Consider the following 23,908-nt stretch of genomic DNA (forward strand, 5'->3'; position numbering starts at 1 on the left):
TCACACTTCTTTGTCCTGACCGAGAGGACAACCCACCCGCGTCCCTGCTCTATCTTAGAATCATAGAATTGCAGAGTTGTCCACAGGGCTCCCCAGACATTCATTTTCTCCTCTCATGAAATGATTGAGCAACAATAGCTCAATCATGTTCCTGGTTTTCCCTGTCAGGTAATCACACTTCTTTGTCCTGACCGAGAGGACAATCCACCCGCGTCCCTGCTCTATCTTAGAATCATAGAATTGCAGAGTTGTCCACAGGGCTCCCCAGACATTCATTTTCTCCTCTCATGAAATGATCGAGCAACAATAGCTCAATCATGTTCCTGGTTTTCCCTGTCAGGTAATCACACTTCTTTGTCCTGACCGAGAGGACAACCAACCCGTGTCCCTGCTCTATCTTAGAATCATAGAATTGCAGAGTTGTCCACAGGGCTCCCCAGACATTCATTTTCTCCTCTCATGAAATGATCGAGCAACGATAGCCAAGACCAGTGCAATAATTGATTGCGGCAGGTTAATCGACAGCCCAACCTCCTGGGAGCCAATGAGAAAAGGAGAAAGCAAGAGGTGGACTCCTGGCCACAGATGACCTTTGCTTTGTAAGTGACAGGACGGAACGAAGGCACTCTCGGGGGGTCGGTGCTGCAAGAGAAACCCCTGGCTTTTGCACTTTGCAAGCAGACCAACTTGCAACCTTCTTTCCGGGTTGATGACCAGCTTGTGGGAGAGGGAATCTGGGGCTCAGAGAGAGCTGCAATGGGCCCCAGAAGGTCCTGGTGGGCAGCGCACCTAGGGCTGCTGCAGACTTAAAGCAACACCCTCTCCTTCTGCTGAACTTTGTGACCTCCCCAAATGAGCTGTTATCTCACAGAGGGCTTGCAATAGCTGGGATTGTTGTTGTTTAGTCGTTTAGTCATGTCCGACTCTTCGTGACCCCCTGGACCAGAGCACGCCAGGCACTCCTGTCCTCCACTGCCTCCCGCAGTTTGGTTAGACTCATGTTTGTAGCTTCGAGAACACTGTCCCACCATCTCGTCCTCTGTCGTCCCCTTCTCCTTGTGCCCTCCATCTTTCCCAACATCAGGGTCTTTTCCAGGGAGTCTTCTCTTCTCATGAGGTGGCCAAAGTCTTGGAGCCTCTGCTTCAGGATCTGTCCTTCCAGTGAGCACTCAGCACTCAGAGGCTGGGATTAGCCTCTGGGAGAATTTGCCCTCATCAGAACATAAGAAGAGCTTGCTGGATCAGGCCAATGGACCATCATCTAGTTCAGTATCCTGTGTTCACAGTGACAACCTAGAGGCCTGGGGTAAACCCACAAGCAGGGTTCAAGCACAACAGTAACACTCATTCAAAGTGCTGGTACTGACCTTTAAAGCCCTAAACGGCCTCGGCCCAGTAGACCTGAAGAAGCATCTCCACCCCCAACCTCCATCCCAGACACTGAGGTCCAGCTCCAAGGCTCTTCTGGCGGTTCCCTCCCTGTGAGATGTGAGGTTACAGGGAACCAGGCAGAGGGCCTTCTCGGTGGTGGCTCCCTCCCTGTGGAATGCCCTCCCATCAGATATCAAGGAAATAAACAACTATCTGACTTTTAGAATACAATCCTGGCAGCCGTTATTGCATGTGGAAAGACTCTTTTATTATCCTTTGGGATGTCTGTTGTGAATACACCTAACAAGAAAAACTCTTAAGACACACCTTTCTACTCCCATTTCTGGTCCCAAATCTTGTTTGGGCCTCGAATCTCATTCTGTTAGGACTTTAGCATTTTGCGGTGCAAGGGGAGAACCTGCGGCTGAGTGGACAAGCTTGGCGCAGAGCCAGCCACAAGTCACTGACCTGCGTGTGGAACGAGCAGCTTGTTGCTTGAACAAGTAGGTGGGATCAAGTGCAAAGAGCAATCTGTTCGAGAGCCGTCATCTCCGTGTCCTGGCAGGGGAACGGACTCTTTCAGAAGGTGATGGACTTGCCTTCATTGGGGGTGTTCTAAACAGAGGTCAAATGGCCTGCCACCAGCAATGCTTCATCTGTGATTCTTGCATTCCTAGATGGTCCTTGGAAGTCCCTTCTGACTCTACAGCTCTATGATTCTAGGCTGTGTGCCTAGTCCTGAATGGGTACCAGGCCTGGAGACCCCGGAGGATGACAGCAGGTCAACAGCCATGAGGAGGAAGCAGGGCCCTCTGAAACGAGTGCTGTGGATCCCTCTGGGCTGACGTCCGGTGAAGAACCTATGGAGGTGGAGCTGCTGGGGAAGGTGGAGTCCCTACCACCCAGTCCTTGAGAGGGTGCCAGAAGCTTCAGGTCAGCGTTGAAGGGCGACCGCACAGCATGCGCCAACAGACCCAGGGTTCTGCACAAGGGAGATACTCACGAGGAAGCAAACCCTGCCAGAACTTGTGGCCAGGGTGTGGTTCAGGATGACAGAAGATAAATGGTCTGCCTTTTGAGACTTCTAATTCTTGGAAATGCTACTGAGTCTAGACGCCCAGGCACTTTTGCCTGAATTCCCCCAGGTTCTAGGTCTTGGACGGTTGTCTCTGGCTTCATCTCTGCTTGGACCTGGACAGATTCACTGTGCTTGACCACGCTGGGCTTGGATTGGGCTTCAGTGGCAACTCTGCCCTTGTTGGTGAGTACTTTAGGAAAGCATTGTATCCTCAGTGCCTGGAACTTTATCTCTGGGGGTATCCAAGAGGTATATCACGATCTACTGGTCGATCCCCGAGTGATCGCTGTTGATTGCGGGCTCCCTTCCAACCGTGGGTTCCCTTCTGATCGCTCCCATCTGATTGCTTGTTGGAAGCACCCCACCTTCGTCCTCTGCCCCACCTCTGTCCTCACTCTGCCTGTCTGTTACGTGAAATGGGCGGTCGTTATTGCTAGTTTAGTTTCCTGTATTGCTGCATTCGCCTGTTACCGTCTGTGTTGGTTTTGCGCATCTTATGACACCCCCTAAAAAAGCTAGACGACTTTGTCGCCCGCCACAAAAGCTCAACAACTTTGGGTTCCCCTAAAAAAGCTGAACAACTTTGGCTTCCCTCCTCCCTCCAATGACCACTGCAAGTTGTTTTATACTAGGAGTAGATCATGGTCTTTAGGGCATGGGTAGGCAAACTAAGGCCTGGGGGCCGGATCCGGCCCAATCGCCTTCTAAATCCAGCCTGCGAATGGTCCAGGAATCAGTGTGTTTTTACATGAGTAGAATGTGTCCTTTTATTTAAAATGCATCTCTGGGTTATTTGTGGGGCATAGGAATTCGTTCTCCCCCCCCAAAAAAAATATAGGTCTGAGGGACAGTGGACCGGCTGCCTGCTGAAAAAGTTTGCTGACCCCTGCTTTAGGCACCACCCACCAAGGAAGGTAACACAATAAAATTCGAAACAGTAACAATTAGTTGCACATCTGTTCCAAATCCAGTCAGAACTTTAGTTTGATTAATTCAACAAAACTGATGAACTTGGTTCAGTGATACCAGCTTTTCAAAATCTGATAGTTATTTATACCTCCAGCATACCCCCAAGGGATTTATTTATTCCATAACATTTATGCACTGCTTGATTGTTTTAAAAAATAAACCCTCAAAGCAGTTTACAAAGAGAATGCAATAAAAACATGGTCAGGAAGAATCCAGAAAGCAACTCAAAAAAATAAAACCAGCAATAAACTGAAAACTCATTCATGTTCTACATGCCCAGGTAGACTTGTCTAAGCAAAAATGGTTTTAGCAGGCATTGCAACACCTGTTTGGTGTCAGTAGGCAGGGAGATCGAGTTTAGGTGCTGCTACACTAAAATATATCATTTTCTTACAAATGCATAATGGGTCTTATGTAGCGCCTGTGACAGGGCCACCGATCGAAGGGGTCAAGTGGTCAGGAAAAGCCTGGGAAGGCAGTGATTTGGAGAAGAATGTCGTGTGGACAAGGAAGAATTACTGGTCGTGAGGACAAGGAAGAAAATTACTGTCCATGTTAAATGACAGTGTGCATCAGTCCTGGATTTACATATAAGCTAAACAAGCTCTAGCTTAGGGCCCCTCTCACTTGGAGGCCCCCAAAACATTTAAAGGAAAAAAACAAACCTGGATGTACATTTCCAAAATATAAGATAAAAAACAAATAAAATAAAACCTACATACAGCAACAGTGTTTTGTGCTGTGTAGGCTCCTTTGATGTAAGTCATGGGCCCCACCTGCTAGCCTGCTCCCTAAAATATCACTGGTTTGCTCCTTTCTATATATAGGGTGCCCACATTCTGCATAGACTGGTTGCACTACAACATGGGCAAATGGCTTGAGATGCCTATTAGGTCCATAAATTACCATACAGCATATATTCCACACAAAAAACAGCGACAATTTGTTGTTGACAAAGGACAGCTGGACATATCAAGGGCCCCATTACCTTCAGTAGCTTAAAGGTAAAGGGACCGCTGACCATTAGGTCCAGTCGTGGCCGACTCTGGGGTTGCGGCGCTCATCTCGCTTTATTGGCGAGGGAGCCGGTGTACAGCTTCCGGGTCCTGTGGCCAGCATGACTAAGCCGCTTCTGGCTAACCAGAGCAGCGCATGGAAACGCCGTTTACCTTCCCACTGGAGCAGTACCTACCGTATTGATCTACTTGCACTTTGACGTGCTTTCGAACTGCTAGGTTGGCAGGAGCAGGGACTGAGCAACGGGAGCTCACCCCGTCGCGGGGATTCGAACCGCCGACCTTCTGATTGGCAAGTCCTAGGCTCTGTGGTTTAACCCACAGCGCCACCCGCGTCCCCTTTGGCCTGTAAAAGCCAATGCCAATTTTCTTAGGACATCACTTTTTTTTACTCCAAGGGGCTCAAGGTGGCAAATATGGTTCTCCTCCTCATTTAAACTCCCAGTGCTGCTGCTGCCACCAGTTCCCCCCCCCCCACACACACTATAGAATCTACTGGAGTTAAACAAGGGGAGCAGTTAGTCATTTCTCACTAGGTTTATACTCTTTCCACTCCTAGCAAAGCAGAGTAAACATAATAGGACACAGGCAGGAACTTTCAGGAAGAGACAACAGAACAATAGAAAAGAGGTTTTATAAGAAATTAGTCATCCCTAGATTAAATCCCTAGATTAGTGGTTCACAAAGTGGGTGGTTCCACCACCTTGGGGCAAGGGGGAAGTCTGGAGTGTAAGCCAGGCTTTAGATGAAGAAGGAGAGTTTTGGATTTGATATCACGCTTTATCACTACCCGAAGGAGTCTCAAAGCGGCTAACATTCTCCTTTCCCTTCCTCCCCCACAACAAACACTCTGTGAGGTGAGTGAGGCTGAGAGACTTCAGAGAAGTATGACTGGCCCAAGGTCACCCAGCAGCTGCATGTGGAGGAGCGGGGAATCGAACCCGGTTCACCAGATTACAAGTCCACCGCTCTTAACCACTACAGCACAGTGGCTCTCCCAGCTGCACAGAAGCTGGTGGTGGAGAGAACTTGTTGATATTTTGTATTTTTATATTTTTAAATGGTAATAAGAACAAGCAGAGGGGAGGACTGTTGGGGCTCCTGGATGAGGAACAGTGAGAGGGGCAGCGAGCTCATAATAATATAATAATTTATAATTTGTACCCCGCCCATCTGGCTGGGTCTCCCCAGCCACTCTGAGCGGCTTCTAACAAAGATTAAAAATACATTAAAATGTCACACATTTATAACTTCCCTGAACAGGGCTGCCTTCAGATGTCTTCTAAATGTCAAGTAGTTGTTTATCTCTTTGACATCTGATAGGAGGGCGTTCCACAGGGCGGGTGCCACTACAGAGAACGCCCTCTGCCTGGTTCCCTGTAGCTTTGCTTCTCACAATGAGGGAACCGCCAGAAGGCCCTCGGTGCTGGACCTCCGTGTCTGGGTAGAACGATGGGGGTGGAGACGCTCCTTCAGATATACTGGACCAAGGCTGTTTAGGGCTTTAAAGGTCAACACCAGCACTTTGAATTGTGCTTGGAAATGTACTGGGAGCCAATGTAGGTCTTTCAAGACCAGGGTTATGTGGTCTTGGCGGCTGCCCCCAGTCACCAGTCTAGCTCAGTGACTGCCCCGGGCAGCAAAAACCCAGCTATGCCACTGGCAAGAACTTAGGTTTAGCTTGGAAAAGGGAAATTGAGGGGCGATATGAGAGCCATCTTCAAATATCTAAAGGGCTGTCCCATGGAAGATGGAGCATACTTTTTTTCTCCTGCTCTGGAGGGTGGGACTCAAACCAATGACTTCAAGTGACAAGAAAGGAGATTCCGACTAAATGTCAGGAAGAACTTTCTGATGGTAAGAGCTGTTCAACCATGGAATGGTCTCCCTTGGGAGGTTAGGTGGCCCTCAGGGATTCTGTAGTTGAGATTCCTGTGTTGCAGTGGGTTGGACTAGATGACCACTGGGAGTGATTTCCAGCTCTATGGTTCTATGAATCCTTGCAGGACACGTCCAGTATAAGGACCAGGGTCTACAATATCCTTTTTGACCCAAGGCAACCAGAACCGGACACAGTACTCCCGATGTGGTTGCACCATAGATTTGAAGAATGGCACTGAGATCTTCAATTCCTTTCCTAATAATCCCTAGCATGGAATTTGCCCTTTTCACAGTTGCCACACAATGGAGAAATGTCTTCATTGAGCTATTCACTACAACCACCTCAAGTCCCTGACAGGAAAGAATGCATAAAAAAATAAATTAAATTAAAGCCTAAGGTCTCGTTCCTGGTCCACCAATTCCAGTTCGGGACCTACGTACCTACGGGACCGCCTCTCCTGGTAAGCCCCACGGAGGACCTTAAGGTCCACAAATCACAACACTTTGGGGGTCCCAAGCCTCAAGGAGGCTAGATTGGTCTCAACTAGGGCCAGGGCCTTTTCAGTACTGGCCCCAACTTGGTGGAACGCTCTGTCACCAGAGACTAGGGCCCTGCGGGACTTGATATTTTCCGCAGGGCCTGCAAGACAGAGCTGTTCCGCCTGACCTTTGCTTTGGACTCGGTATGACCCTTATGTTTCCCTCCCCTTATGGTCTTGATATATCGGCTATTTTAAAATGAGGTTGCATTTAAATTGCATTATAACCTGTATTTTAAATTGACCCCCCCCATTATGTTTTTACCGTTATTTTACTGGTGTTAGCCACCCTGAGCCTGGCTCTGGCCAGGAAGGGTGGGGTATAAGTAAAATTTATTATTATATTATTATTATATTAATTTATTATTATTATTAGTGAAATTAAGATTTTTAAAATCCTCACTTTACACTTGTTTCCACTGAATTGCATATGCCATTGCATACACCCCTGCAGTTTCTGGACCCACCACCAGCTCCGGCTCTGGAGCCCCCAATTCTGGCAGCATGCTCAGCATTCCAGAAATAATCCGGAAGAAGCGGGATGGGGAGAAGCTGCAGCAGGAGGAGATCTTCTACTTTGTCCAGGCTGTGTCCAGGAAGGCCTTGCAGGAAGGGCAAATTGGTAAGGAAGGTTGTGGGGCTGGGGAATCAGGGGGGTGGGATTGTGGGTGGGGGGAAGAGGAGGATGCATTCAAGAATGAAGAGGAAACTCTGCAAACAGAACCGCTCTCCAAGAATAATGCTACAGGGTTCAAATGAGGAAGAAGAGAAGAAGAAGAAGAGTTTGGATTTGATATCCCGCCTTTCACTCCCTTTAAGGAGTCTCAAAGCGGCCAACATTCTCCTTTCCCTTCCTCCCCCACAACAAACACTCTGTGAGGTCAGTGGGGCTGAGAGACTTCAAAGAAGTGTGACTGGCCCAAGGTCACCCAGCAGCTGCATGTGGAGGAGCGGAGACGCGAACCCGGTTCACCAGATTACGAATCTACCGCTCTTAACCACTACACCACACTGGCTCTCAAAGCAGAGAGACTTAGGATGTCTTCATAGGGTTTGCTTAACTTACAAGGAGGCCCTAGTGGAAGCAGACTGACATTCCTGCAGCAGAAAACACAACCACTGCTCCTGCCTTCTTTTCTCTCCTTGCTATATTTTGGAAATCTGCATTCAATTTCTGTATCTTTCACTGTCTCATTCGCATTTTGCTTGCCTTCTCTCCCCCACTATCTGTAAGGCCTCGTTGGACAGCCACTTTGCTTTCTTGCCTTTCCTTTTCATTGGGATGGTTTTCGTTGCTACCTCCTATATAATGTTGCGAACCTCCATCCATAGTTCTTCAGGCACTCTGTCCACCAAGGAAAGAATTACTTCAAAGGAATTATGGAAACCAAGATTTCATCTTGAGCTGCTGGATAGCATTCTCCTGAAATCTTGCATGCTTTTCCTTATTATATAGTTGCAAGTAGAATATCCAATGATTACTTTAAAACAAAAAAAGGGAAAAACTACCTAAAACTTGTGCAATCATATCTGTACAAATATCTCTTTTTAGCCATGTCTTTACAAATAAAACTTTGGGTGAGCAGCCACAACAGAAGACCTTCTTGTGGCCTAGAATAATCACCTTGCTGGTGATCAAAAGAATTGATGCCAAAGAATTGATACTTTTGAATTATGGTGCTGGAGGAGACTCTTGAGAGTCCCATGGACTGCAAGAAGATCACACCTCTCCATTCTGAAGGAAATCAGCCCTGAGTGCTCACTGGAAGGACAGATCCTGAAGCTGAGGCTCCAAGACTTTGGCCGCCTCATGAGAAGAGAAGACTCCCTGGAAAAGACCCTGATGTTGGGGAAGATGGAGGGCACAAGGAGAAGGGGACGACAGAGGACGAGATGGTGGGACAGTGTTCTCGAAGCTACCAGCATGAGTTTGACCCAACTGTGGGAGGCAGTGGAAGAGAGGAGTGCCTAGCGTGCTCTGCTCCAGGGGGTCACGAAGAGTTGGACATGGCTAAATGACTAAACAACAACAACAACAAAAAATGTGATCCAACTCTTTGCTGTTCTCAGAATCAGAATGGTCAAGGTTCCACAGTATGGGCAGGTTCCTGAAGCAATACAAAATTTTATTTATATATATATATATATATATATATATATATATATATATATATATCCCACCCTCCCCAGCCGAAGCCGGGCTCAGAGCGCCTAACAATAATAAAAGTAACACAGTTTACATAAAATGACAATCAATTAATTGAAATGCATTTTAAATTCAATTCAAAATCAAATTAATGACAACCATTGGACTAGGGTGCTTTGAGGATTACCGAAGGAGGGGGTCAGACTCTGCCTTGGATAAAGGCCTGGTGGAACAGCTCCGTCTTGCAGGCCCTGCGGAAAGATGTCAAGTCCCTCAGGGCCCTGGTCTCTTGGGACAGAGTGTTCCACCAAGTCAGGGCCATGGACGACAAAGCTCTGGCTCTGGTTGAGGCCAGCCTAACCTCCCTGTGGCCTGGGACTTCCAAGATGTTTTATTTGAAGACCGTAAGGTCCTCTGTGGGACATACCAGGAGAGGCGGTCCCATAGGGACGACTTGCACAATCTGCTGACTGAACCATATCCAGCATGTGTGACATGCCAGACCATGTCTGTGGATTGTGCTAGACCCTCTCAGAATATCCCTCTGGCTTAAGCACCTAACCCGCATCACCTGTTGTCTTCTAGGAGCGATGCTGATGGCCATCCGACTACAGGGCATGGAGCCTGATGAGACTCTGGTGCTGACGCAGGCAATGGCTACATCAGGGAGGGTCCTTGAGTGGCCGGAGAAATGGCAAGGGCTCCTGGTGGACAAGCACTCCACTGGGGGAGTGGGCGACAAAGTCAGCCTTCCTCTGGCACCAGCCTTGGCTGCCTGTGGCTGTAAGGTGAGTTGAGAAGGTTCTTCCAACCTCTCTGGTTCCCGGGCAAAAATTAAAGAGGCCCACAGCCGGTTCTCAAGCCATGATGCTGAACTAGGTCAGACATTAAGCAGACTCCGCTGAGGTTCTTAAAGAAACACCTTCTCCCCTACCCAACTTCCTATACTGCTCATAACCTAAGGCAACCCAGACTTTCCTCTTTTCCTTTCAACAGGTGCCCATGATCAGTGGCCGAGGTCTGGGCCACACCGGAGGCACCCTGGACAAGCTGGAGTCCATACCTGGCTTCATGGTCTGCCAGAGCCCAGAACAGGTGAGGTGTCCTAGGTTGTGATGGAGCCAAAGGGGCTTATGGGGTGTGTGTTGAGGGTATGTGGCTGTCTGTTTCTGTTGGCCGAGAAGAGTAGGCATGGGTGGAGGGAGGAATAGGCATAAGCCAGGGAGGCAATGCTAGCAAAAGGGTTTCTGACACTATACAAAGTGTTGGTGCTGACCTTTAAAGCCCTAAACAGCCTCGGTCCAGTATACCTGAAGGAGTGTCTCCACCTCCATTGTTCTGCCCGGACACTGAAGTCCAGTGGGCCTACTGGCAGTTCCCTCACTTCCAGAAGCCAAGTTACAGGGAACCAGGCAGAGGGCCTTCTCAGTAATGGCACCCGCCCTGTGGAATGCCCTCCCACCAGATGTCAAAGAGAACAACAACTACCAGACTTTTAGAAGACATCTGAAGGCAGCCCTGTTTAGGGAAGCTTTTAATGTTTGCCTGGCGTGCTCTGGTCCATGGGGTCACGAAGAGTCGGACACGACTAAATGAATAAACAACAACAGGTTATTGTATTTTAGTGTTCTGTTGGAAGCCGCCCAGAGTGGCTGGGGAAACCCAGCCAGATGGGCGGGATATAAATAATACATTATTATTATTATTATGATTATGATTATGATTATGATTATGATTATGATTATGATTATGATTATGATTATGGTTATTACAGTGGTACCTCGGGTTAAGTACTTAATTTGTTCCAGAGGTCCGTACTTAACCTGAAACTGTTCTTAACGTGAAGCACCACTTTAGCTAATGGGGCCTCCTGCTGCTGCCGCGCCGCCGGAGCACGATTTCTGTTCTCATCCTGAAGCAAAGTTCTTAACCCGAGGTACTACTTCTGGGTTAGCAGTGTCTGTAACCTGAAGCGTATGTAACCTGAAGTGTCTGTAACTTGAGGTACCACTGTATTATTATTATTATTATTATTATTATTATTATTATTATTATTATTATTATTATTATTCTGCTCTCCTAAGAGAGAAGAGAGAAGCAAGAACCTGTTCTAAACTGCAGGAAAGTCCCTTTAAGCTGCGCCTGATCTAAATTGGGACTATGGTTGGAGGAGAAACTCAATTCAGTTCAGAGTTGTAGATGAACTTACCTGATTTGCACTGGATTTGAACTGAAGCACAGGGATCCTTCAAAATTTGCTCTAATCCAGATTTTACAATGCAGTTTTGCAGCCGAGTAATTTGCACAGAAATACACATAGTCCAGTGGATCCCCAAGTGGACAGTAGCATTCTCTGGGGAACAGTGGGATTACTTAGGGGGTGCTAAAAGGCAAGAGGTTGGCAGGGAGCACTGGAGGTGGTGATTTAAGACTTCTTCTAAGTGACTTTAAGCCAGACATTGGGGAGCTGGTATCAGTCCATGAAGCCCCCATATCACATTAAGAATTTACAGAACAGTGAAGCTCATTCTTGGTAAATGACTATCAGCCATTGAAAAGCTGGCATCAATGGACCGAGCTGATCAGTTTTTGTTGAATCAATTAAACAAAATGGTTTTGATTAAATCTAATAAACAGTTGTAACTGTTTTGAATTTTATTGTATTATCTTCCTTAGTGGGCCATGCAAACCATTATCATGAATAAAGCTTTTGATAGAGTAGGGTGGGGTGAATTTATGGAACCCAGGAGGCAGTGGTCTGAAAAAGTTTGGAAATCACTGCGCTAGACTTTTCTCCCTCTGTACTAGCTACTTGGCAGCGAAGGGAGGTGGTGGGGTTCCTGGGTGGAGCTGATGACGAGTGGCCCCTGCAGACAGCCTAGGACTTGTTCTCTTGCAGATGAAGCATATACTGGAACAGGTTGGTTGCTGCATTGTGGAGCAGAGTTCAGAGCTGGTCCCAGCAGACAAGGCCCTCTATGCCCTGAGAGACGTAACAGCCACAGTGGACAGCTTGCCCCTCATCACAGGTATGGGGTGAGATCCAGTTGCAGGAGAAATCCCGGGTGCTGTGGTCCTGGCTGTGGGCTCCTTCCAATCAGGCAGCAGTTATGTGCCTGTAGCATAACTGACTTCATTATGCTTCATAATTGAAGAATTCCTTACTATTGCCAATACCTGTTCATTACATCTGTGCCATGCCTTTTCCTCCAAAGAACTCAAGGACGCGTAACATGGCTGTCTCCCTTATTTAACCCAAACAACCACCCTGCAAGGTAGGTTATGCCAAGAAGCAGTGACTGGCCCCCCAGGTCACCCGGTGAGCTTCATGGCCGAGTGGGGGATTTGAACCCAGGTCCTGGCCCAACACTCTGTCACTATGCCACATGGGCAGCTCCCCACATGGTTAACACAGCAGGGGCACAGATGGGCTGGGGGTCCTCAAGTGGGAAGGAGACAGGTATCGCTAGGTTCAAAAGGGCTTTCTGGTGGATTTTGCCAGATCTCAGCAACCACTTTCGGCATGCACCACTCTGGCGAGACAGTCTGTGGGCTGGTAGGGTTTATATACTGCCCTATACCTGAGGGTCTCAGAGTGGTTCACAGAATACAATCAAGATAGAAAACCACACAGTAATGGGACTTCCTTGATGTATTCTCTGGGTCTAGGTTTTGAAATGCATTTACCGTATTTTTCGCCCTATAGGACGCACTTTTTCCCCTCCAAAAATAAAGGGGAAATGTGTGTGAGTCCTATGGGGCAAATGCAGGCTTTCGCTGAAGCCTGGAGAGCGAGAGGGGTCGGTGCGCACCGACCCCTCTCGCTCTCCAGGCTTCAGGAAGCTATACGCAAGTCTTGCAAGCCCGGTGGGATGTCCCGCGGGCTCGCAAGGCTTGCGGGCAGCAGCCTGCAGCCCAAAAGCTCGGGGGACAGCGGGGAGGCGCAGCGCCGCCACCCCACTATTCCCCGACCTGATCTGGAGGCTGGCGGGGGGGGGGAGAAGCAAGCTTGCTTTCCCCCCCCCGCCAGCCCCACAAGCTGGGGGATAGCGGGGAGGTGGAGCGCCGCCACCCCGTTATTCCCCGACCTGATCTGGAGGCTGGCGAGGGAGAAGCTAGGGAGGCTGTCCCTGAAGGCAGAAGAGGGAGACGGAGCGCTCCGTCTCCCTCTTCTAGCTTGGGGATGGCTGCGCAAACCTGGGGGGGGGGGGAATAAAAAATTTTCCCTTGGTTCCCCCCCAAAAAACTAGGTGCATCCTATGGGCCGGTGCGTCCTATAGGGTGAAAAATACGGTATTTATCTTCTCAAGCTAATCATTTTAAATGTGTTTGTGGGATGGGGTGGGCTGTTGTTTTGTTTTTATTACGTACTTTGTGGTTTCAGTCTGTGAACCACCCTGATATCTTGGGATGAAGGGCAGCATACAAATTTAAACAGGCAAGCAAGCAAGCAAGCAAATTGATCATTGGGTCTACCTGTCAAGGCGGAGGAGTGAGGAGCTGTGGACTCAGATACACTAGTAAAGAAAAAACATTTTATACGTGCTATAACACTGTGATGCCAGATGGCGCTGTGGAGTCCCATCTTTCGCCAATGTGATTTCCCATAATGAAGTTGACAATGCGTTTTATTGAAACCCTTTTTTGATTTGTACTGTACAAACTATCCTGCTCTGTAGGAGGTTGGAATAGATCAGGGGTCAGCAAACTTTTTCAGCAGGGGGGCTGGTCCACTGTCGCTCAGACCTTGTGGGGAGCCGGACTATATTTTGGGGAAAAAAATAAATATTGAACAAATTCCTATGCCCCACAAATAACCCAGAGATGCATTTTAAATAAAAGGACACATTCTGGTCATGTAAAAACACACTGGTTCCCAGACTGTCTGCGGGTCGGATTGAGAAGGCGATTGGGCTGGATCTGGCCCCCGGGCCTTACAATAGTTTGCTTACCCATGGAATAGATGATGCTTTGGGACCAATCCTACTTTACAAAGATATGACTTGGTCTAGAGTGAACCCCTTAATTGCACCCAAGGCTACTACCACCCTCCTGGATCGTTCCAGCGCCGCACCCCCCAGGAGATGGCATTGCCCACTTTGGGAAACCCTAGCCTAGATGAACCCAACACTTTTTAATTTTGTGAATAAAAGACAATAGCACTTCATGTCTCGAGTCCTCTTCCTGACCTGCGGATGTACCTGCATTCCTGACAGCCCCTTGACACTGCCTCTCTCTTGCCCCACAGGCTCCATCCTGAGCAAGAAGGCTGCGGAGAACATCTCTGCCCTGGTTCTGGATGTGAAGTTTGGCAGTGCAGCCCTTTATCCCACTCTGGAGAGCGCCCAGCCGCTGGCTGAGAGCCTGGTGAGTCCTCAGAGAAGGGCCATTGGCTTCCGGAGGCTTTCAGCTCCTTCAGGGAGGAGAGGGCTATTGAGGGGCTACCAGCCAGGATGGCTTTGCCCTGCTGCCATAGTCGGGGGCAGCAGTGCTTCTGAATCCCAGTTGCTTTTGAATCCTGCTTATGGGCTGGCCACAGGGACCTGGTCAGCCACCATGAGAACAACAACAACAACAACAACAGGAGGCTGGTCTAGATGGGCCATTGGCCTGATCCAGGAAGCCCTCCTTGTGTTCTGCTTCTTGGGATGGGGATTTGGAGACCGAATGTTCTCCTTAAATCCTTCCAGCGGCAGACAAAGATGATGGACTATGCGGAATTAGCCAAGCTGACCAGTAGAATCCAGAACCAAGGCGACCAAAAGTTTCAAAGAGACTGGAGTAAATTTTATTGGGTATATGAATAATTATTGTAGAAATGGGAAGACACTGTTGTTGCTGTTTAGTCGTGTCCGACTCTTCATGACCCCATGGACCAGAGCACGCCAGGTACTCCTGTCTTCCACTGCCTCCCGCAGTTTGGTCAGACTCATGCTGCTAGCTTTGAGAACACTGTCCCACCATCTCATCCTCTGTCGTCCCCTTCTCCTTGTGCCCTCCATCTTTCCCAACATCAGGGTCTTTTCCAGGGAGTCTTCTCATGAGGTGGCCAAAGTCTTGGAGCCTCAGCTTCAAGATCTGTCCTTCCAGTGAGCACTCAGGGCTGATTTCCTTCAGAATGGATAGGTTTGATCTTCCTGCAGTCCATGGGACTCTCAAGAGTCTCCTCCAGCACCAGAATTCAAAAGCATCAATTCTTCGGCAATCAGCACTAGTGGGATTGAAATAAATCCTGCAATGAAATTTAAAACATTTCTAGACCAAAGAGACAGAGTTGACTATAAGGACATAAAAGTCAGAAGTGGAGGTTTTAAAGTGCGATATAAAGTCTTGAAAACAAAAAAACCAGTTGAAGAGATGGAGGGAAGTCACGAGCTCAGCAGAGCAAAGAGTATTTTTATATGCTATTGTAATCATCATCACCATCTCACAGAGTGGTAGTGTTGGGAGGCAGGCATGGAATGCTCGGTTCCGAATATAAGCCGCACCTTAACTTTTCACAGTAGGAACTTAGAAAAAAAGTGTGGTTTATATCCAGGCCAATACGGTACTAATAATAACACTTTAAACTTGGCCTGGAAGCAAATCGGCAACAAATGCACTTCTCTGAGCACAAACATAGACATTCATCCATTCATTCATTCATTCATTCTCTCTCTCTCTCTCTCTCTCTCTCTCTCTCTCTCTCTGTCAAAGGTGTCTGTTGGGACCCAGCTAGGGATAAGCACATCAGCGGTGCTCAGCAAGATGGACGGACCTTTGGGGTCTCGAGTGGGTCACTCCTTGGAGGTCCTTGAATCCTTGGAGTGCTTGGAAGGACAAGGACCCAGGGATCTCCGTGAGCTAGTGACCACGCTAGGTCTGCACTGGGGGGGGGGGAACCTGAGTGGCATCATAAAACGTTTCAGTGTGTTGTGTGTGAGATGGAGGGAGGGAGGGAAGGAAGCAACAAACCCCAAGGCCCACTTGCTGCGGTGAGGTCCAGTGGCACCCACAAGGGCCCCGACTCCCAGGGGTTTCTCTCAACCAGCACCCACAAGTCCACTCTGGACTTTAAGAAGGCCAATTTCCAAAAGCTGAAGGAGCTACTGGGTGTGATCCCGTGGTCAGAAATACTCATTGAGAAGGGAGTTGATGAAGGATGGGAGTTTCTAAAAGGAGAAATATTGAAGCCCCCAAAGCAGACTGTCAGGGGTCTGCTTTCAGGGAAGGGGGGAGAGACAGGAATGTACAGACAGCCTCCTCTGTTGCGCAGCTGCACTTTGTCAGAGTCTGGGGACGGGGAGCCTTCAGGAGACACGGACGACGAGAGAAAGGGGGGGGAGACGATGCAAAGGCTCAGTCAGGCTGAGGGGAGCCAAGACACCGCTCCCAGGGAAGTGGATGTGCCTCTTCCATCGCATAGTTTTCGCCAGGGAATTTCACGTAAGGAAAAGAGGAGAGGGGAGTTTCCCAGGCTTTTATGCTGGAGGGCAAACAGGAAGAAGACACTTCCGGAATCTGCTAGCGATTAAGGCAGACATGGTTTTTGGACTTCTGCACTGTACATAAGTTTTTGCGCTCAATAAATCCTAGAATCCTAGAATCCTAGAATCATAGAATCATAGAGTTGGAAGAGACCACAAGGGCCATCGAGTCCAACCCCCTGCCAAGCAGGAAACACCATCAGAGCACTCCTGACATATGGATGTCAAGCCTCTGCTTAAAGACCTCCAAAGAAGGAGATTCCACCACACTCCTTGGCAGCAAATTCCACTGTCGAACAGTTCTTACTGTCAGGAAGTTCTTCCTAATGTTTAGGTGGAATCTTCTTTCTTGTAGTTTGGATCCATTGCTCCGTGTCCGCTTCTCTGGAGCAGCAGAAAACAACCTTTCTCCCTCCTCTATGTGACATCCTTTTATATATTTGAACATGGCTATCATATCACCCCTTAACCTCCTCTTCTCCAGGCTAAACATGCCCAGCTCCCTTAGCCGTTCCTCATAAGGCATCGTTTCCAGGCCTTTGACCATTTTGGTTGCCCTCCTGTAAAATCCTGTAAAGACAGGCCAGAGTCCTGGCTGTTATCTTCGTGAGCAACCACACTCTCCCCTCACACAGACAATACCAACAAGAAAGAAAAGTGGGAGGCATCTAAGGAAACTGGTGTGGCTGCATAAGGACCTTACAGATGAACTGAGAGTTAAGAAGGGCATGTATAAGAAATGGAAGAAAGGGGAAATCACAAAGGAGAAGTAGAAACGAGTAGCCAACAGTTGCAGGAGGAAAATCAGGCTGGCTCAAGCTCAGAATGAGCTCAGGCTTGCAAGAGAGGTCAATAATAATAATAAAGGGTTGTGTTTTGTTTGTTTTTTTGCTATGTTCGAAGTAAGAGGAAGAGCAAGCAAGTGGTAGGTCCTTTGCGTGGGGAAGACAGAGAAATGCTATTGGGTGACAGAGAAAAGGTGGAACTACTCAACACCTACTCAACACCTACTTTGCCTCCATCTTCACCCAAAAAGAAAGTGATGCCCAACCTGGTGATAACAGAATAAATTATGCAAGGAGGGAAAAGAGGTAATAAGGAAACATTGTTACGATATAGAAGCAATGAGGCAGCGAGTTGCAGCTAGCTGGAAAGCAAAACATGATGGGAATGTTGGGACTGTACCGTGGGAACCAGAGGGACAGTCTATTCACTGTGCGGAGCACCAGAATTAGCTCAGAGCGTAATATGAGCTGTACAGGAAGTACAGAAGGAGGAGTTCTTACTCTCTCGTGCTGTTGGAGTTTGAGGAGAGCAGACGTGTTTTCTGTAACGCTGCAAGGACAGAAATAAAGACATGTAAATACATTTCTGTCTATCTCTTTCCCCTCCCTGGGGGGGAGCAGGGAGCAGGGAAGAGTGGTGTGTCCTTCTCACGCTGAGGAGGATCGCTGATCGCGACCTAGCCTGTATCCTGCCGGGAAACGCAGACAGGGAGGTCAACAAGGAGATCAAGCCGGGTGCCTGGAGAGTGGCCAGATTCTCCTGATAAGGCTTGAATTCCTGACAAACATCTAGCTACTTTAAAAGAATTCAGATCTCCAGGGCCTGATGAACTGCATCCAAGGGTACTAAAGGAGCTTGCGGATATAATCTCAGAGCCTTTGTCTTTGACCTTGACAGACTGGAGAACTGGGCAGAAGCTCACACAATGAATTTCAATAGGGACAAATGTCAGGTTCTGCACTTAGGCAGGAAGAACCAGATGCACAAATACATGATGGGGGACATCTGGCTTGCTAGCAGGACATGTGAAAAGGATCTGGGGGTCTTGGTGGACCACAAGCTTATCATGAGTCCACAGCGTGATGCAGCAGCAAAAAAGGCCAATGCTATTCTCGGCTACATCAACAGAAGTCTGGTGTCCAGATCAAGGGAAGTCATAGTCCCACTCTGTTCTGCCTTGGTCAGACCACACCTGGAATACGGTGTCCAGTTCTGGGCACCACAATTTAAGAAGGAAGTTGACAAGCTAGCAGGTGTGCAGAGGAGGGCGACCAAGATGATCAAGGGTCTGGAAACTAAGCCTGATGAGGAACGGTTGAAGGAGCTGGATATGTTTAACCTGGAAAAGAGGAGACTGAGAGGAGATATGAAAGCCATCTTCAAATATCTTAAGGGCTGTCACATTGAGGAGGGAGCATGCTTGCTTTCTCTTCCTCTGGAGGGTAGGATTGTGAAGTAATGAGGGGAGTCTGGTACCCTTCCTCTGCCACTCAGCTTTTCCGAACTTGTAGCAGAATAAACACAGCATGTGCTGCTGTGTGCGAGCATGCAGAAAACAGAGTCTGTACGTGGCTTCTTCTCTAATCTCTAAACAGCTTTATTTATGTACAGCAGCAGTAAATCAACATCTCCGGGAGAACGCGACGACATGTCTCCCATCTCAGTCAAAACCGAAAGCAGACTGAACACAGAACAAAGTGTTAGTTTCTGTTTTGCCACTGAGCAGCTGCTTAGAGTCACAAGGCTCTGTTTACATTCCAGAGACAGTCCAGGCTGTTGGAAGTCTCACGGGAGATGGGAGACGGATGTGACGTACTGGTTTCTCTGTTCCTTTGTTCCAGTTGCTCTCTGCTTTCATAGAGAGAGCATGTATTTTTCTTTGCTGTCTGCGTAGCAAGAAATAAAACTCTTTAGCCATGTAGCCATAAATCTCATCACTTCCCTGTGCTGGAATCTCTGCTGAACTGGAATGTGCCTGAGGCCTCATCAAAGGCTCAGGTCGTTAATTAACGTCGGAGGATGAGCTTTATCAGCTCGGTCGAACCGACACAAAGAACAGATCCCCCGGATGGAGACCACCCCCCAGTGGGCAGAACACAGACACTGAGCTGTTTAACCCTATAAGCTCTGATTCTCCTCACACCTCCTCTCATCCTGCACCGCTGGGGGCTCGTAAGCAACAACACTTACCCCAAAAGCAACCCTGCACAGAACTCACTGTGCCTCTGGAAACCCAAAGGTTTAGTAAACCCATCTGCCAGATTCTGCTGCCTTGGACAGTACTGCAGCTTCACCAAGCCTGTCTGGACACTCTGACACACATTTTGGAAACGGATGTCTAGATGCTTGGTTCTGGACTTGAACTGTCCAGACCCTGCCAACTTTGGACAGGGTTGATTATCTTCCCAAACAGTGATGGGCAAACAACAATCCCCTACTGGAAGTAGGAGCATATGCCCTGATTCTCCTCACAAGGACTTGAGTCAATGGCTTCAAGTTGCAAGAAAGGAGATTCCGACTAAACATTCGGAAAAACTTTCTGACAGTAAGAGCTTCTCAGCGGTGGAACAGACTCCCACGAGAGATGGTGGACTCTCCTTCCTTGGAGGTTTTTAGGCAGAGGTTGGGTGGCCATCTGTCATGGATGCGTTAGCTGAAATCCCTGCATTGCAGGGGGTTGGACTAGATGACCCTTGGGTCCCTTCCAAGAATCTATGATTCTATGATTTTATTTTCAGTATAAACAGGACTCCGTTTTCGCAGCTACACACACTCACACAGCAAAGGCTCCCGTTTCCAAGAAGGACAGGAGGGGGTGGTCTTATCTCTCCACCACTTTTAATTGTGGGGGGAGGAAAAAAAGAAAGTTAGGACATTATGGGATCAAATCAGAAACTGGGATGGCTTCTGTGTTTCTGGGAAATCGGGACACTTGGAGGGCATGAGGGTGTGAGTTGGGGTGGGTGGGGAAAGGAAGCCTCTCTCTCCATGGACCACCCAACTCATTCATTTTTCTTCCACCTCTCCAGGAGGAACCTTACTGTGGCAGTGTGGGAGAGCCAGCTCTGTTTCCCAAGGCGCTGTCCACATTGCCAAAGCCCTGGACGATGGCTCTGCCCTGAGGACTTTCCAGGCCATGCTGGAAGCGCAAGGAGTGGAGGCCAACGTGGCCCATGCCCTATGTGCCGGGGGTCAGGAAGAGCGATTCCAGGTGCTGGGGCAAGCCTGGGCGCAGGAGGAACTGGCGGCTCTGCGTGATGGTAAGGAAGGGGGTGAGCTGTTAGGGATTTTTATCCACCCGTGCTGCTCCAGCAAGTAGCACTATGTACATTTATATTATGTGAGTGCCTGAGAGTGTGAGCAGGAAGTCTCAGCACTGTTAAAAAGTTAATAATAATAATAATTTACTATTTATACCCCACCCATCTGGCGGAGTTTCCCCAGCCACTCTGGGCGGCTTCTAATAAAGTGTTAAAAACAACACAGCATTAAATATTATAAACTTCCCTAAACAGGGCTGCCTTCAGATGTCTTTTAAAAAGAAGATAGCTGCTTATTCCCTTCACATCTGAAGGGAGGGCGTTCCACAGGGCAGGCGCCACTACCGAGAAGGCCCTCTGCCTGGTTCCCTGTAACCTCATTTCTCACAATGAGGGAACCGCCAGAAGGCCCTTGGAGCTGGATCTCAGTGTACGGGCAGAACGATGGGGGTGGAGATGCTCCTTCAGGTATACTGGGCCGAGGCCATTTAGGGCTTTCAAGGTGAGCACCAACACTTTGAATTGTGCCCGGAAATGTACTGGGAGCCAATGTAGGACTTTCAAGACCGGTGTTATGTGGTCCTGGCGGCCACTCCCAGTCACCAGTCTAGCTGCCACATTCTGGAATAATTGCAGTTTCCGGGTCACCTTCAAAGGTAGCCCCACGAAGAGAGTGTTGCAGTAGTCCAAGCGGGAGATACCCAGAGCATGCACCACTCTGGCAAGACAGTCCGCAGGCAGGGAGGGTCTCAGCCTGCGTACCAGATGGAGCTGCTACACAGCTGCCCTGGACACAGAGCTGTCCTGCGCCTCCATGGACAGCTGTGAGTCCAAAATGACTCCCAGGCTGCGCACCAGGTCCTTCAGGGGCACAGTTACCCCATTCAGGACCAGGGAGTCCTCCACACCCACCCGCCTCCTGTCCCCCCAAAACAGTACTTCTGTCTTGTCAGGATTCAACCTCAATCTGTTAGCTGCCATCCATCCTCCAACCACCTCCAGACACTCACATAGGACCTTCACCGCCTTCACTGGTTCTGATTTAAAAGAGAGGTAGAGCTGGGTGTCATCTGCATTAGTTTCACTTCTGTGTGTGATGCTTTTCTGTACTGCTGCTGACAGAGCACAGATATGCTGATGGATTCTTTGTATATATAGACTGTAAAATAAAGTAATTTAGAGCTACTGATTGACTCTTTCTTCTGTGATGAGATGCCAGAAGATGAGTGTGCTCTGCTCAGGAGGGAGGGGTCGCTTATCACCGGTCTCTCTGGACTGAGGAGAGATTTATAGCCAGAGAGTGACAATCGGAGAAATGCAATCATTCCACAACCTCCCAGGCGCTGGCAGAATGGCGTTCTCAATAACATCAAATAGTCTCAGATACACAAGCATGGCCTCCATCTTGAGTGCCCAGCACCTGACGCAAAGTGAGATATAGGTCCTCCTTCAACTTCTCTGACTAGGGTATTTAGCCATAAAACAAGGGAGCAGGGCCTTTTCTGTGGTGGCTCCCCATTCACAGAATGCTCTCCCCAGAGAGGCCTACCTGGCACCATCATTACTTGTCTTTAGGCACCAGGCAAAAGCATTCCTCTTTACCCAGGCCTATGGCTCTTAAATAATCTATAGCCTGTGAAAATGTGGGGGAGAGGACTGCTATTGTGATGATTGTTCTATTTTTATGCTGCATTTTATTATGCTTTTTATTATGTTTTTATTATTGATGCTCTGTAATGTGTTTACACACACACACACACACACACAGACAGCTGGTCACCCAACCTCTGCTTAAAAACCTCCAAGGAAGCAGAGCCCACTAACCATAAGTCAGGCTTCGTCAAACTCTGCCCTCCAGAATATTTTGGCCTACAACTCCCATGATCCCTAGCTAGCAGGACCAGTGGTCAGGGATGATGGGAACTGTAGTCTCAAAAACATCTGAAGGGCTGAGTTTGAGGAAGCCTGCTGTAGGTAATTTGCTCCACTGTCAAATGTCTCTCACTCTTAAAATGTTCTTCCAAATGTTCAGTTGGAATCTCCTTTCTTGGAATCTGAGTCCATCGGTTCAGGTCCTACCTTCCGGAGCAGGAGAAAACAAGCTTGCTCCTTCTTCCATGCTAACCACCGTCCTGACTTTCCTCCACAGGGACAGTCCAGCAGATCCTTGGCCTCCCCATTGCCCGGGTAATACATGGTCTGGGAGGCGGCCGCAGCCAGAAGGGGCAAATGATCAATCACAGAGTGGGAGCTGAGGTGCTGGTCTCTGTGGGGCAGAAAGTGAGGAAAGGTAAGGACTTCAAGCGGGGTGTGTGTGGGTGTGTTTGAGAGAGGTGGGGTGTTCATCTTCTAGTTTGGTCCGCTTTTGTACATGGGATGGGGCAGTCAGGTGTTGTAGGAATTCTAAGGTCCCAAATATAAAATAAACGTTCTTAAATGTACAAGGCAAATACATACATAAGCTAAATAAAGGTAAAGGGTAAAGGGACCCTTGACCATTAGGTCCAGTCACGGCCGACTCTGGAGTTGAAGAAGAAGAAGAAGAGTTTGGATTTGATATCCCGCCTTTCACTCCCCTTCAGGAGTCTCAAAGCGGCTAACATTCTCCTTTCCCTTCCTCTCCCACAACAAACACTCTGTGAGGTGAGTGGGGCTGAGAGACTTCAGAGAAGTGTGACTGGCCCAAGGTCACCCAGCAGCTGCATGTGGAGGAGCGGAGACACGAACCCGGTTCCCCAGATTACGAGACCACCGCTCTTAACCACTACACCACACTGGTTCATCTCGCTTTATTGGCCAAGGGAGCCGGCGTACAGCTTCTGGATCATGTGGCCAGCATGACTAAGCCGCTTCTGGCGAACCAGAGCAGTGCACCAAAACGCCGTTTACCTTCCCGCCGGAGAGGTGCCTATGCTTTTGAACTGCTAGGTTGGCAGGAGCAGGGACTGAGCAATGGGAGCTCACCCCGTTGCGGGGATTCGAACCGCCGACCTTCTTTTTTTTTTTTTATAAAATATTTATTAAAGTTTCAGAAAAAGGAATTACATAAAAACAAGAAATACAAAATTAAAAGACAAAAATAAAAATACAAGAAAAATACAAATAAAAAAATAAGTACACTTACAGAAAAAAGGAAAAATATAAAAATAAAAAATCAACCTTTCCATATCTTACATTCACATCCTTGTTTCCCTGACCTCCTCATACCTCCTTTTTTTGTATTCATGTCAGGGAACTGCCATCGGAGGAACAGGTGGTGGAGGGGCTCAGGGAGGAAGGAAGAGACTCAACAGCCGAAGCAGGAACCAGCAGGGGGAGGAGTGGATCTCTGAGGGAATGCGAGCAGGAGGGAGGGCTCAGAGACGCTTCCAGCGAGAACAGTGGGGAGGTATCTGA

At 48.4% G+C, this 23,908-nt stretch overlaps 1 protein-coding gene across 2 annotated transcripts in view; it reads left to right on the plus strand.

Annotated features, from left to right (window-relative positions):
• The first annotated feature begins 350 nt into the window (after positions 1 to 350).
• Positions 351 to 23,908, plus strand: part of TYMP (thymidine phosphorylase) — a 28,139-nt gene continuing 4,581 nt past the window's right edge. Inside the window, exons 1-9 of one of the 2 annotated variants that reach the window (XM_081210320.1) lie at positions 351 to 2,632; positions 7,309 to 7,476; positions 9,586 to 9,788; positions 9,997 to 10,095; positions 11,900 to 12,029; positions 14,249 to 14,367; positions 15,697 to 15,859; positions 20,282 to 20,512; positions 22,662 to 22,802. In XM_081210320.1, the coding sequence (XP_081066446.1) occupies positions 7,359 to 7,476; positions 9,586 to 9,788; positions 9,997 to 10,095; positions 11,900 to 12,029; positions 14,249 to 14,367; positions 15,697 to 15,859; positions 20,282 to 20,512; positions 22,662 to 22,802 (1,204 nt within the window). In that variant the 5' untranslated portion in view covers positions 351 to 2,632; positions 7,309 to 7,358. The remainder of the gene's footprint in view (positions 2,633 to 7,308; positions 7,477 to 9,585; positions 9,789 to 9,996; positions 10,096 to 11,899; positions 12,030 to 14,248; positions 14,368 to 15,696; positions 15,860 to 20,281; positions 20,513 to 22,661; positions 22,803 to 23,908) is intronic. The other variant, XM_081210321.1, reaches the window with a different exon arrangement.

This window comes from Podarcis bocagei (assembly GCF_964188305.1).
Source record: "Podarcis bocagei genome assembly, chromosome: 10".
NCBI classification, from domain to species: Eukaryota; Metazoa; Chordata; class Lepidosauria; order Squamata; family Lacertidae; genus Podarcis; species Podarcis bocagei.